At 40.1% G+C, this 13160-nt stretch overlaps 1 protein-coding gene across 2 annotated transcripts; it reads right to left on the bottom strand.

The window, feature by feature from the left end:
• Positions 1–3286: 3286 nt before the first annotated feature.
• LOC133922094 (uncharacterized) lies at positions 3287–6515 on the bottom strand. Of its 2 annotated transcripts, none has more exons than XM_062367266.1 (5): positions 6177–6515; positions 4707–4813; positions 3954–4067; positions 3532–3615; positions 3287–3408 (listed from the first exon to the last, which is right to left on the bottom strand). In XM_062367266.1, the coding sequence occupies exons 1-5, from the start codon at positions 6352–6354 to the stop codon at positions 3352–3354; spliced, it is 540 nt and encodes a 179-aa protein (XP_062223250.1). In that variant the 5' UTR covers positions 6355–6515; the 3' UTR covers positions 3287–3351. The 2 variants fall into 2 exon arrangements, with proteins under 2 accessions (XP_062223250.1, XP_062223251.1); XM_062367267.1 differs by having other exon boundaries at positions 4707–4810.
• Between the last annotated feature and the right edge of the window lie 6645 nt (positions 6516–13160).

The raw sequence follows: 13160 nt of genomic DNA, 5'->3' as shown, positions 1-13160 counted from the left end.
TTACGATGATTTAATTGATATATTGTACTCACCCTTTTGCAATGAGAAATGTATTGAGAATATTTTTGTAGAACCATATAATGACCTCATTGTATAAAAAAATAATTAGCTCAAACAAGAAGTCAAAAAGTTCAAGAAGGACTTAACAAGACTAAAGAGCAAGAATCATGTTCAACCTCCTCAAGATAATCGTGCTACTATAATGAACAAGCTTGTGAAGAGATCCACCGTGATATGCTTTAAGTGACATCAAAAAGGCCATAAGCCCTTCCAATGTAAGCAAGTCAAAAAAAAAAACTAAGGAGAAAGAAGGCGATAAACATCTCCAACAAGATCTCGAGCCTCTACACTAAACCTAACTACAAGAACAAGAGCAAGAGCAATCACTACAAGCTCAAGAAGAAGAAAAATGGTAAGGTAGTTACATATATGATCGGGAGAAAGGATCGGAGGTAGAACCAACCTATTTAGGTGTCCAAGGAAGTCATCACAAACATGAAAGACCCTCAACCGGTTTGTGTTCCAGAAACTTAAACCCTGAGACGGCTATAGGGATTTAGAGACTTGACTTATAAGATGAAGTGAATGTTCAAACAAACAAATCAAATATACAAGATTAGATGAATTAATGAAGATCATACTCATACCCAAATTCTTATTCAAAGGTAAATAAGGCAAAGGTACTAGATGCTAAATCCTCTAAATTGGTGAATTCACTTGCTTGACTAGGATTGCATATGTATATTTCAATTTGTTGCATTACCTAGTGTAGATTTTTTTTTTATATAGTAGGTTGCTTATGTTTCTCTCTTTCAACCTATATGGTTTATTAGTTGTAATCTTTTTCATGACATTAGTTTATAATTAATATCTTTTATATGTCATAAACTAATCTATAGGATACCCTCCTCATCGCTATTAATAACAAGTGCATATATCTCACAAGTATTAAATATTTGTATCCACATATTAGGGAGAGTATATTCTATGAGTTGTGATTTTAAAACTAACATATGTTGCTAGATGTATCTTTTGTAATCTCATAGAGCAATGTATGCTATATTTAAAGGTTTCAATTGATATCATTGTCAATTTATTTCTACATTTAAGCTATTTTTATTCATGATATGACTTAAATTTCCTACCTCTATTGTCTAGATATACATATATTTTTTACATTCCTACAAGTGATATTCACAGGTGGGTCTCTCATATGTATGCACATATATAGGAGAATTTTAAGTCATATTATGTGAGTTTTATGAATTATGATCAGTGTGCTTTCATTTCAATTGGTACCATATTCTTAAAATTATATCCTCAGAAGTGGTATCCCTTCGATTAGATCATAATTTATGAAACTCTCTTCCATGTACTATAACGCTCTTCCTTGAGTTCAACATGTGTTTATAGCTCTTTTTGGGATTGTTGATAAAGGAAGAGAAGTTTAACGATCAAAGCAAGATGCATGCTTAGTGAAAAATAAACAAGATGCCAAAATTAACAAAGGGAAAGTCATCTACAATTGGTATAAAAAGCATGCAATGAAAAAACTCTTGCATAGATCAATCAAGGGAGATAGTGATAATGGAGAAAGAGGGAGCCATAATAAAAAAGGGACTAAGTGGTAAGAATATGCATCCAAGCAATACGGTAAGATTTTATGCTCTTTACAATTAGTATCATTTATTATTTACCGCTTGCTTTGGTTGTGTTGTCATCAATTAATAAAAAGAGAGAGATTGTAGCGAAAATAACCCTATTAAGCCATAATTATAATTTTGGTGATTAATGATAATATAGTCAATAGAACTAACATCTTTGTCAAGTATATGTTTTAGTAGATCTCATAGATGCAATATATAAAGAAGCCACCATAGTCGAGATAAAGTTTGATTGAATTAGAGAAGTTCTAGAAAAAAAATATACTCACTGGATGATCCGATGCTAGAAGAATTGTACGCACCGAAACATTTTGTATAGAGGCAATTTTGCCTCACTAGATGATCCAGTTTCAAATGGGAAGAAGCACTGGAGCATTTACGGACAAAGATGGAGGAAGATGACCTCACCGGATGGTTCGATGCACGAGTTGTACTCACCAGAGTACTGCACCGGAGTATTTCCTGCAAAGAAGGTTGCAACCAGTTGAAAAATGAAGATCAACTCACTTGATAGTCCGTGATCACAAAAATAGTTGTACCGGAGCATTTTCAGGGAAAAGAAGAGAAGGTTCAACTCACCAAATAGTCTGGTGTAAATGGAATAAACACCGGATAAATGCACCAAAACATTTTATACAGAGAGGTTGCAAAAGCTCGGATGGCTCAAGATAACTCACCGGAAGGTCCGGTGTTGGATTTGAAGATACGCCGGATAGTCTAGTGTTCATAATAGATTTGAGTACGTTCCAATGGCTACTTTCTGATGATGTACTCACCGGATGATCTAGTGTTAGTACTTCTGTTATCACCGGATCATCCGGTGTTAACAACTTTTCTAAGCCATTGGATTAACAAATAGTGCATGAGTTTAAGACTACAAATACCCCTCCACTCGGTCCTTTGAAGAGGAAGCTTATACGCACTTGAGAAGATATCAAGTCACCAAAGTATTTAAAGTGATCATCTAAGACGATTAAGCAAAAGATTAGAGAGTGTTTAGTACTTATAGGCCTAAAGTAAGTTATAACTAGGTGTTGCAGCTTGAAGAAGAGATCAAGAAATAATCCTAGCTTATACCAAAAGGTATGCCAGCATTTAGAGTCTTGGTGACTCGTCGGTAAGTTTTTTGACTCTTTGATTTGGTGTGGAGCGACGACAAGACGATTGTACGAGGGAGCGAAGACCCTTACCTTCGTGGCTCAAACACCGAAGTGATCAAGGTGACAAATGACCGAAAGAGAGGCTAGCGACGAGACATTACCTTATTAGCTTGATGGCTCATCCGACTTGAGACCTTACCTTGGTGGCTCAAAAGTCATGACCAGGTACCGACCAGGAGCATATCCTTGATGGAGCTCCAACGTGGATTAAGATAGACGTTTATGCCATCCATACCACGAGATAAAAATCCCTTATAAATTTGCTCTCTTTACCTTATTTACGTTTCCGTATTTACATAGTTACACTCTACCTTTGCACATTTATCTTACTAAAGTAGTTTAGTAGGATTAACTATATATTACAAAACTCTTTTAAACGATAAAGTAGATATATTAAATAAACCTAAAGTACATTTAGATAGAATTTGATATAAATTTATCTTATAAAGCTTTTAGAGCTAATTAGATTTTAAATGTCTTAATTCATCCTCTCTTAAGAGGTTATCTATTCGGCATGACATTGTCGTTCACAAAAAGAATTTCATCCGCTCATCTTTCTTCATGGCATTGTACACCGCTTGGACCTGGAAACAAACGTCAACATGTCATGTAATAGTCTGAAATGCAGTGAGAGCCTTAAACCATATGTTTTGGCTCATATCGTGGACTTGTGTTTTATATTCATTGCAAATGAATAATGGGCTTACTTGCTCGCTGGAAACCACACGAATAGGTCCAATTTTGACTGAAACGTACTTCCCCTTTGAAGACACTTTCTGGGATATTTGGCCCTGCACAAACAAGATCAACAGTCCTTAAGAATCAGGATAGTTATCAAAAGGCAGAATTTGGACCTGATGTGGAAATCTAGACGATTAAATAATTCACAACATTTGTGGCAGAAACTAAGCACTTGGAGGATTGCTCAAATCCAAAGTATTTAAAAAACATTGTTGACAGTTCTGGCATGTGTAGTCAATATTCGTTCTTCCAAACTGAATGGTGAAAATAATATTTACAGTGACAATTGCAACCTCAAATCCTAGTAAATGAACCAGAATCACTTTCATCAATGGCTGTACGCTGTACATTTTATAAGCATCGTTACAAAGAAACAGAGAAAACCAACCTCAGGAATTCGTTCTTGAAGAACTGATTCCACAGCAACAACCATTGACTGGACAAAATCATCACCTCCAGTACCAATTGCTGTAAAACCTCTAACTGTAGGATATGAATTTACCTGCGAAACAGAAGTATCAAGCATTTTTACATGATACATCAAGTAAAATCCAAGAGCACTGTTATGATTTTCCCATACCTCGTTTCAGGTATAGTTAAAAAAAAGTAGTAGGAAAACGGATCACAGATCAGTGAATGCATTTCGCACCAAGTCATGACATAAGGTACGGAAAACCTGGTCATTTTATCACTATTCCCATACTATTTTGTGCCATGATAAGCTATTACCTCAATTCTCAAACAACTTCTACTCCTTGTTTGACAAATTGCTCAGGTTAAGGCCTTAAGATGTATTGTGCTAACACAGATCAACAAATACAGATAAGGTAGTATAAAGAAACAGCTATTTGCAGCTGTACGATACTGCATACTGTTAGTATGATCTGGCTTCCCAAAATAGAGTACTGAGTAGAACTAGTAGCTGATGTGGAAATATTAGCTACATGGGGCCTATACATTATTTGCGCAATACTACACTCATCATTCCAACTGATTCCACAGGGGAGCTTACATCAAACAAAATCAGAGCAAAATGGCTTCCCAAATTCCCTATCATAGACCCCCATTCAGATAGGGTGTTCACTTACCTATATCAAAAGAAAGAACATGTAGAAATCATCTAATCTAGAAGAAAGAACACCTTTTTATCAAGAACAAGCCATTCGTCTGTTGCATCATCTGTTACAGTACCACCCATGATAACATTTGTTGATTGTACAACCCTTCCCCTGGAGCTTGCTATCTCTACTTTTGGAAAATAAAAAAACCATTAGTGATTACAAAGTTAAAATGTGTTACATCATCTGGAAGTACATTACCTCGTGCAAAGGATCAAAGAAACAATAGGAAAATAATGTTACGCATGTAACAACGCAATAATCCATTAAGTGCATATAACATGTAAACGTTCATTATTAATGCTACTTAATAGAAAGGCCTCATATTCTTTTACAGTAAAGAAAGCTGGATTAAATAAGGAGGAATTCCTCCAAAATTCCTATGCTCTAAGCCACTCTACAAGAATTTTAGAGGCTTATTCTTTTATTCTGAAGGAGTGAAAAAAACACTTTTCCATAGGATTCAATCCCTTCAAAATTCCTCCACTTTTCCTCTGTTCCAAATTCCGAAGGGGGCTCAATATATCACATTTTGTTTCATCTAATGTTTTGAAAGAGACTTATTTACCAACAAAGCTAGCAGATGATTAATTATACCTTTTTTGTGAGAAATGGAAGCAAATAAAAACAATAATCTTTTGTAAGACACAGAATAAACTTTTTTCTTTGTAGCACATACACATCATATGACCAACTAATGGGCAATACCATCAATTCATAGCACGCTGCATGGGATTATTCGATAACCATCACCTATAATCGACTAAATGACTTGACACCACCTCTATTACAATGTTGAACTACTGCAGCTCAAAATCAACAAATTCAATGGTCAAATTTTGGAATAACTAACAGGTTCTAATTCAGCAACTATGACTTCAAAAAATATAAGCAACAATTTGCCAATAGTTCAAATGCTTGAAGAATTGTATGCCCAAAGGGTTACTAATTTGTCATGGAATTAATATTCTTGGTAAAAAATGCAAAACATGACGTAGGGTACCGAAATCAGTAGCGAAACAAAATTTTCCTAAGTATTCTCTATAATCGTTTATACAAGTAAGGGGTAAGAATACAAGAAGATTGAACAAAGCAAACAACTCCTATATTTCGGCAACGTTTTATCTTCTTCGCCATCAACATGAACAATCAAAATTTTAGCCTACATTACTGTTAGCTTTAAGCATATCGCAGGTAATAGGTACCCAGTGAAACAAAATAGAGCGAAAAACTAAAAATCAATTGTAATCTAGTAGCACAGTACCAAAATCCTGGGCACGATTATGGACACCGACAGGCAGTTCAAAAGCAAGAGATGACAATGTATGCTGGAAAACAATCTTGGAAGAACTGAAATCAACAACTTCACCAGCAAGAAGCATCCAGTCCTAATCCTTATGCTAATTGATTATCAGCAGTATGCCCGACTAGTCCTCCAGAGATTACCACCCGAGAATACATATGTGGGGTTCTTGCGAAGGAAGGTTTCTCACGAGAGATGGCTTTGAGCACGGCGTCCTGCGGCGGCTCCCCCAGGCCGCCAGCGGCGCAGCATCGGACGGAGGGAGCGCGGCGACGGGGGATGCTAACCCGGGCCCGCGGGGGGGCGGAAGCGCGGAAGGGAGCGGGTGCGGGGAGGAGCTGGAGCGCGAGGGCCCTGCAGCACGCCATCGTCTCACTCGCCGGCAGCAGCCGCGACCACCGAGGCAGAAGATATTTTCCTCGGCCTCTCTGTCTCGCTGAGGCCGCCTCCTGCTCAGCTCTGCTCTGCTCTGCTGCGGTCGTGGAGAGCGCGGAGCCGTTCGCCGCTTCCTTGGGAGGATGCCGGATTCGCCGCGCAACATGGGCATGGCGATGGGCAGCAACACTCGGCCCAGCTTCATTGAGCGACCATACGTGTGAGAGGGCCAGAGGCCCGGCCGTAACACCCCTGCTATGTTGGGCCGTAGGCCTACTGGAATTGTATTCTGAGCTTGCGCAGTTGTTCTCTGTCCTTATAAAACCTCGGTTTTTATTTTTTTAAATTTTTTTCGAATTTAGCAATTTTAGGCACCATTTGAAAAAATAGCATGAATAGACATACGTCTGTTGTCCTTACAATGGACGATATATTAAAAATAAACCTAACAGGCAACATTTAAAAAATAAAAAATACAACATTCCATTGTTCTACAAATTGATATTTTTAGAACGGTTGTTTAAATTTTCTAATTTTGAAAAATTAAAATATAAAATAAAAATTCAAAAAAACCTGTGTACGGTGGTGAATTATTGGTTCAGTACTACACCGAAAGATTGAGTTATCATGGAGTTATTCATTCATTTTTTTTTCTCGTAAAAAAAGGTTGTCCTTGCTGTTTACCAATATCAAAAAACTTCAGACTTTATTTGGAATTCTTTTTCCGACAAATGTCTCAAATGCGGTGGTCATATTTTGGCTTCTTAGACGAGAAGGCGATGTGCATCAATCAGTATAACGAGAATTTAAACATTTTCATCTTTCGTTTTAAGTACTTAACCAACATGTCTATCAATTCGATTGACTGATTGTTGTTAGAGCTGAGACTTGGACCGGACCTTTTCCAAACGGCCCACGGCACAACACTTTGGCATGACCCAAAGCAGGCATGAACACCGGTGGGCTGTGCCAACATATCACGAATGCATAGGCTGTGCCGGACCTAGAACTGAGGCACAATAGGCCGCTCTGCACGGCCCGATCATCTGGCGGTGCCTAGGCTAGCATAGCCCGAAAATGGCACGGTAGCCCAACAACATGAACTAGAAGGGTACTCTCCGGTCACCTACTCCCCCACCTTCTACTTTAGAAATGGCTTTTGGGCCATCCCACATCCACTCAAGAAAGTGTGTCAATCTATCATCCCTCCCCAGGCTACTTCATTTTCCTTCCGATCTTTTGATCGTTACCCCCATTGAAGTCGAGTACTCGCTGCCAACATAGCGAATCGAGTTATTGATGGCCAGTCGACAACAAATCCTCCACTCATGTCCACTCCCAACACACATTGTTGTGCCCTCATTTCTCTCACCGCCAAAGCAACCCGCACGGCTGCATCACTCCTCAAATATGTGCCCATTGTGTGACTACTCTCCTTCACGGCACACTCAGCCTCCATAGCCATCTTGCACAATGTGGGCGCTCCATTTTCCTCCCTCTCAGACTCCTGCTCGAGAACAACGGTGGCGACTTCCTATGAACACCAATGGATCGTGCCTGTACTGGCACGACACATTGGCGGCCCTATTGGGATCAAGTCACTCGATCCCTCTAATTGTTGGAACTGATTCACTTGATGCCTCTCTTTGCTTTCTCTCTCTATCTTGAATCACACAAGCATATGAGAGAATACAAGAACTCAACACAAATACTATTGATCTCACAACATCACTTGTTATATTACAAGGAGGGCTACATATCCTTATATAGGACTTGCAAGCCGACGCTATCCAAAAAGGATTTTTCTACAGTTCTTCTCCACTAGATAAGAGTGTTCTAGTACTACAACTCATATTAAGTTAGCTACTAGTAGTCAATTGTCATTTCACTACGGCAGCTAGGTTCACACTTCTTTTACTGCTCATGGTCAAATCCATATCGTCATGTCCAGCTCATGTAACAGCTAGTACATGTTCATGTTTGTGCTAGAACTATCCAAATTACTAGCACACAAACATGCACACATGCAGCTAGCCTTGCCGACTTCACCTCCACTGCCACGCAGACCATGCATGAGACATCTAGTGCCTTCATGCATGCACACACTTACCTATCTCTACTCCATACTAACCAAATTTAATTTGGCTTCAACCTTAACACAATATGCACCTATACATGCATTTTAACAATAATATATATCTATGGCAAGATTATTTCCAACAATCACCCCCTAATCTTGTCATGTTGACTCGCCCATGTGAATCTCTCACACCATCTTGCCATCTCTTTGCTCTAGAGGCTTCACACCGCTATCGCTTTATCACAGCTTCATGCCATCATCTTCTAGTGGCATGGCACCACCGCACCTTCTAGCAGCATCACACCACTCTCATGGTTGGCTTCTCACCAACCCAGTAGAATCACACTGCAGTTGTTGTCGGTTTCACACCAACCCAGCGGAGTCACGCCGCCTTCATTATCGGCTTCACGCTGACACGTCCTCATCACGGCTTCACACCACCACCTCCACGAATACGGCTTCAGACCACCTCCTCCATGAACACAACTTCACACCGCCTCCTCCATGAACACAGCTTCACACCGCCATCCATGGATTCTACGAGAAGCTCTAAATCGCCATGGCCTCCATCATTAATAGAGCAAGCTCATCATCATCTTGTTCCTCGACAAGAAGTGCTTTTCCTTTGTTTCGTTCGAGACACTCATAAGCGAAGTGGCCGAACTCCTGACAATTGTAGCACTTGATCTTCGACTTGTCACAATGCTTCTTTGTGTCACCATCTTTGCCACGGCCATGGTCATCACCGTGTCCATCATTCTTATTGGCCCTATTATCGGGGAATTCACCACTCTTCTTCTCTTTGGCAGCTTTCGCCTCCCACTTAGCATGCATGAGCAGTAGGTGTTCTCCTTCCTTGTCACGCATGCGACCCTTCAAGGACTCTGCATACGTCCTCAAGTGTCCGACGACCTCCATCATCGACATCTTTGTCACATCACCCCATTGTTCAATGGTGCTAACGATGTGTAGGAACTTATCAGGGACAGAGTGCAAGAGATTCTCCATGATAGTGCTCTCCTCTACCTTGGTACCAAGAGAATGTATCTCGTTTACCGTAGTGGTTAGCTTCAAGGCATACTCGTTGATCATCTCTGTTTTATCCATGTACATACCCTCAGGCTCTCTCTTGAGAATTTGTACACGCACCTTCCTAACGCGATCTTCACCGACGTGCATCTCCTTGAGAGCGTCCCAAGCCTCCTTTGTCGTCTCCTTCTCAGAGATGGCCATCACAATGGCCTCTGCCATAGCTTGGACTATGGCAGTGAGAGCCATATGATCTTTCTTCTCATACACCAGTTCTTTGCCCTCTATCGCCTCCCATACTCCTTGTGCATGCATGACAATCTTTATCTTCACCGCCCACACTCCATAATTGCTCTCCGTCAGCAAAGGGTACCAGAGGGACATGACACCCTCCCTCGTCGATACCTTCGGTGTGGTATCACTTCCAGATGGCTTCTCCAGTGACTCATCATGAGCAATGGTCTTGGACAATCCACAATCCTAAGCTCTCCTGGACAAAACCTCAAGCTCCTCCCTCGACTTCGAACCTAAGGCTCTGATGCCAATTGTTGGGATCGAATCACTCAATCCCTCTAATTGTTGGAACCAATTCACTTGATCCCTCTCTCTCTCTCTCTCTCTCTCTCTCTCTCTCTCTCTCTCTCTCTCTCTCTCTCTCAAATCACATAAGCATATGAGAGAACACAAGGAACTCAACACAATACTATATTGATCTCACAACATCACTTGTTATATTACAAGGAGAGTTACATGTCCTTATATAGGACTTGCAAGTCGACTCTATCCAAAACAGATTTTTCTACCTATCTTCTCCACTAGACAAGAGTGTTCTAGTACTACAACTCATATTAAGCTAGCTACTAGTAGTCAATTGTCATTTCACTACGGCAGCTAGTTTCACACTTCTTTTATTGTTCATGGTCAAATCCATATCGCCATGTCTAGCTCATGTAAAAGCTAGTATATGTTCATGTTTGTGCTAGAACTATCCAAATTACTAGCATAAAAGCATGCACACATGCAGCTAGCCCTGTTGACTTCACTTCCACCGCCATGCTGACTATGCATGAGACATCTAGTACCTTCATGCATGCACACACTTAACTGTCTCTACTCCATACTAACCAAATTCAATTTGGCTTCAACCTTAACACAACATGCACCTATACATGCATGTTTAACACTAATATATCTCTATGACAAGATTATTTTCAACAGGCCTGGCGTGCCGAGGGCTGTGCTTGGGCCTCGTCGGAGTTGACTTATACCGGCACGACACGACACAACATGCTAATCATGCCTGGCGAGCGCGGCCCAAGTCCAGATCTAGTTGCTATCATCTGATTAAAAAATAGTCTCTTGTGTTCTCCCTCCCTCACCTATAGGTTCTCTCTTCTTCCCCTTGTTGGTTTTCTCTCCTAGGAATCGGCTGACAACGACTCATCACCTTGGTCAACCACATGCATGTCCACCTTGCATTGCTAGCTCCTATCCTCTACTATGAATGGAAATCAGCAACCTTAGCCCGTCATTGTTTCAGGGCATGTATTTTCAAGGACCTCATCACCCTGCGGTGTTCATGGATGGGCTAACCTTGTTCCTTTCCATCCATGTGTTCTTCTTGCTTCTTCCACCAAGTAAGATCTTCATGAACTTTATCTCTGTCAGCAAACGCCTTCATGAATGGTGCACCTGTAGCCTACCCATTAATTGTGGAATACATCGTTATGATTTTGGAAATGAATTAAGCCTTGATCTAGGGCTGATGAAAGGGGCCATATATTTCTCACGGTTTTGTGTTGTCCCTGACGATGCTCGACATGTTTCTGTGGAATGCTAGTACAATCACATTATTGTCTATTGCGTACAGTTTCTTCAGCTTATCTCCACAAGATGTAAACTTTTAAACCGGACATAATGTGGCAATTCAAGCTTCTGTCCTATACATGATAGGGGCATGGCTCCCTCGGATACACACAAAGTGAATTCATTCATCATTATTCATATTTTCTTCATAAAGAATAGAATTTTACTAAGTTTTTGTGTTGTTTTGTTGCTTAGGAATCTGGGAGAAACACCACAGCCTCACTTGGACGTCATCACTCAAAGGCCAAGTCTACTCAGAGTCAAAGTCGAGTCCTAATCGAACTCTAAAGTCTACTTGGAGTCCTAGGATAGCACGTCAATAAAACAAATATAACCCTCGCATACAAAGTTCGATTGAGGTGATCTTGGATTTGCTGGAAAGCTTATGACTAGCCATTTCCAATGGATGTGGGCTCCACCAAATATTCCTTATTATTTAGTCAGAGTCGAAGGAATAAAGTATTATATCACTATTTTGGACCTTGTTGAGTCATGTAATCATGTTAGGATCGGAGTTCATGTTGTGTATACCTCTTCTTAGGTCCACACAATCCTAGGGCGACCTCTTCACGTTTGTCTATATATACATAGTAGATATCATAATTTAGGGTCGAGTTTTGCTTAGATTATTCTGTTTTAGACAGTTTCACCGTATATCAATTTTTAGAACCCCAAACTCGAGCACTTTATTGATAATAAGCAATATTCAGATTGTATCTACCTATTTTTGCTTATGTTCTTGATTCTTTTACAGGAAAAGTCTTCTTGGCGAGGTCAACCACGTCTTAACACGATTTATAACTATAGAGTAGTGGTGTAATAGTTATAAGGGTTCTCGATCTGTTTTGGTCAAAGCCTTTGGATCATCAATGTCGAAACTCCACCAAATCAACTTATCATATTACCTTCGAAAGATTGGGTAAGATTGCATCACTTGGTATCAAAGCTCTAGTTGCCCGTTAGATAATCTCAATCATCTCCTTTTGTTTCATCGTGTTCCATTATATAGAGTCCAGAAAATTGACCCACAAAAAGATTTAGATCTTAGTTTTTCCGTTGTCCAAACCACTTTGTGTCTTTTGCAATTTTGTTTTCATTTTTTACGTTGTTGAGTTTGAGTCCATCGTCAGTATCTTTGTTGCTAGTCGAGTCATCATATTCTAATTTTTAGCATCAAGTCTTTGTTGTTTTAGTCGTTGAGCATCTCGGCCTACCCTTGTCTGTTATAGATGAGATCATGTCTCTAGTCGAGTCGACTATCTACTCGGGTTCGATCACTAGTCGTTTCAACCATCTACTCGAGTTCGACTATTAGCCAAGTCGACCATCTACTCGGGTTCGACCCTATCTATTCAGGTTCGATCAGTCGTTTCGACCACCTCATCGGATTCGACCATCTAGTTATATTCAACCATCCTTTCGGGCTTGACCATTTAGTCGGATTTGACTATCCACTCGATTTCGCCTTCATAACCTAGTCAGAGTCTATCTATTTCTAGCTTCTCTCGGACATCGCCACGCATCTTTCATATCAAGCATTGTTTGATAAAGTTCGAGTAGGAACTTCTTAATCAAAACCGAGCAAGTCAAAATTTAGAGGGAAAGTGTGTCGGAGGATGAGCCAGGATCGGCATTATTGCCGTCAAAAGTATTACCATGTATTATATCTTAAATAACCTTTTGCTAATATAAACCGTAAAAAGTATCAATCAGACCTGTTGGAGACCATGACGGTAACAAAATTATACCTTCAATTATAGGCATTAGAGTGTAACGGCAAAGTTGCATCGCGTCTTCAAATCTAGCTGCCTGGATTATTATTAA

This window comes from Phragmites australis, chromosome 6 (genome assembly GCF_958298935.1).
Source record: "Phragmites australis chromosome 6, lpPhrAust1.1, whole genome shotgun sequence".
Lineage (NCBI taxonomy): Eukaryota > Viridiplantae > Streptophyta > Magnoliopsida > Poales > Poaceae > Phragmites > Phragmites australis.
This window is presented reverse-complemented; position numbering and strand designations above follow the sequence as displayed.

Excerpts from the sequence above, each read along its gene's own strand:
- LOC133922094 (XM_062367266.1), bottom strand. The coding sequence starts at position 6,354 with ATGGCGTGCTGCAGGGCCCTCGCGCTCCAGCTCCTCCCCGCACCCGCT. Across the intron at positions 4,814-6,176 it reads CGTGCTCAAAGCCATCTCTC|TAGAGATAGCAAGCTCCAGG; the intron begins GTGAGAAACCTT and ends ATTTTCCAAAAG. Across the intron at positions 4,068-4,706 it reads GGCTTGTTCTTGATAAAAAG|GTAAATTCATATCCTACAGT; the intron begins GTGTTCTTTCTT and ends TCTGTTTCGCAG.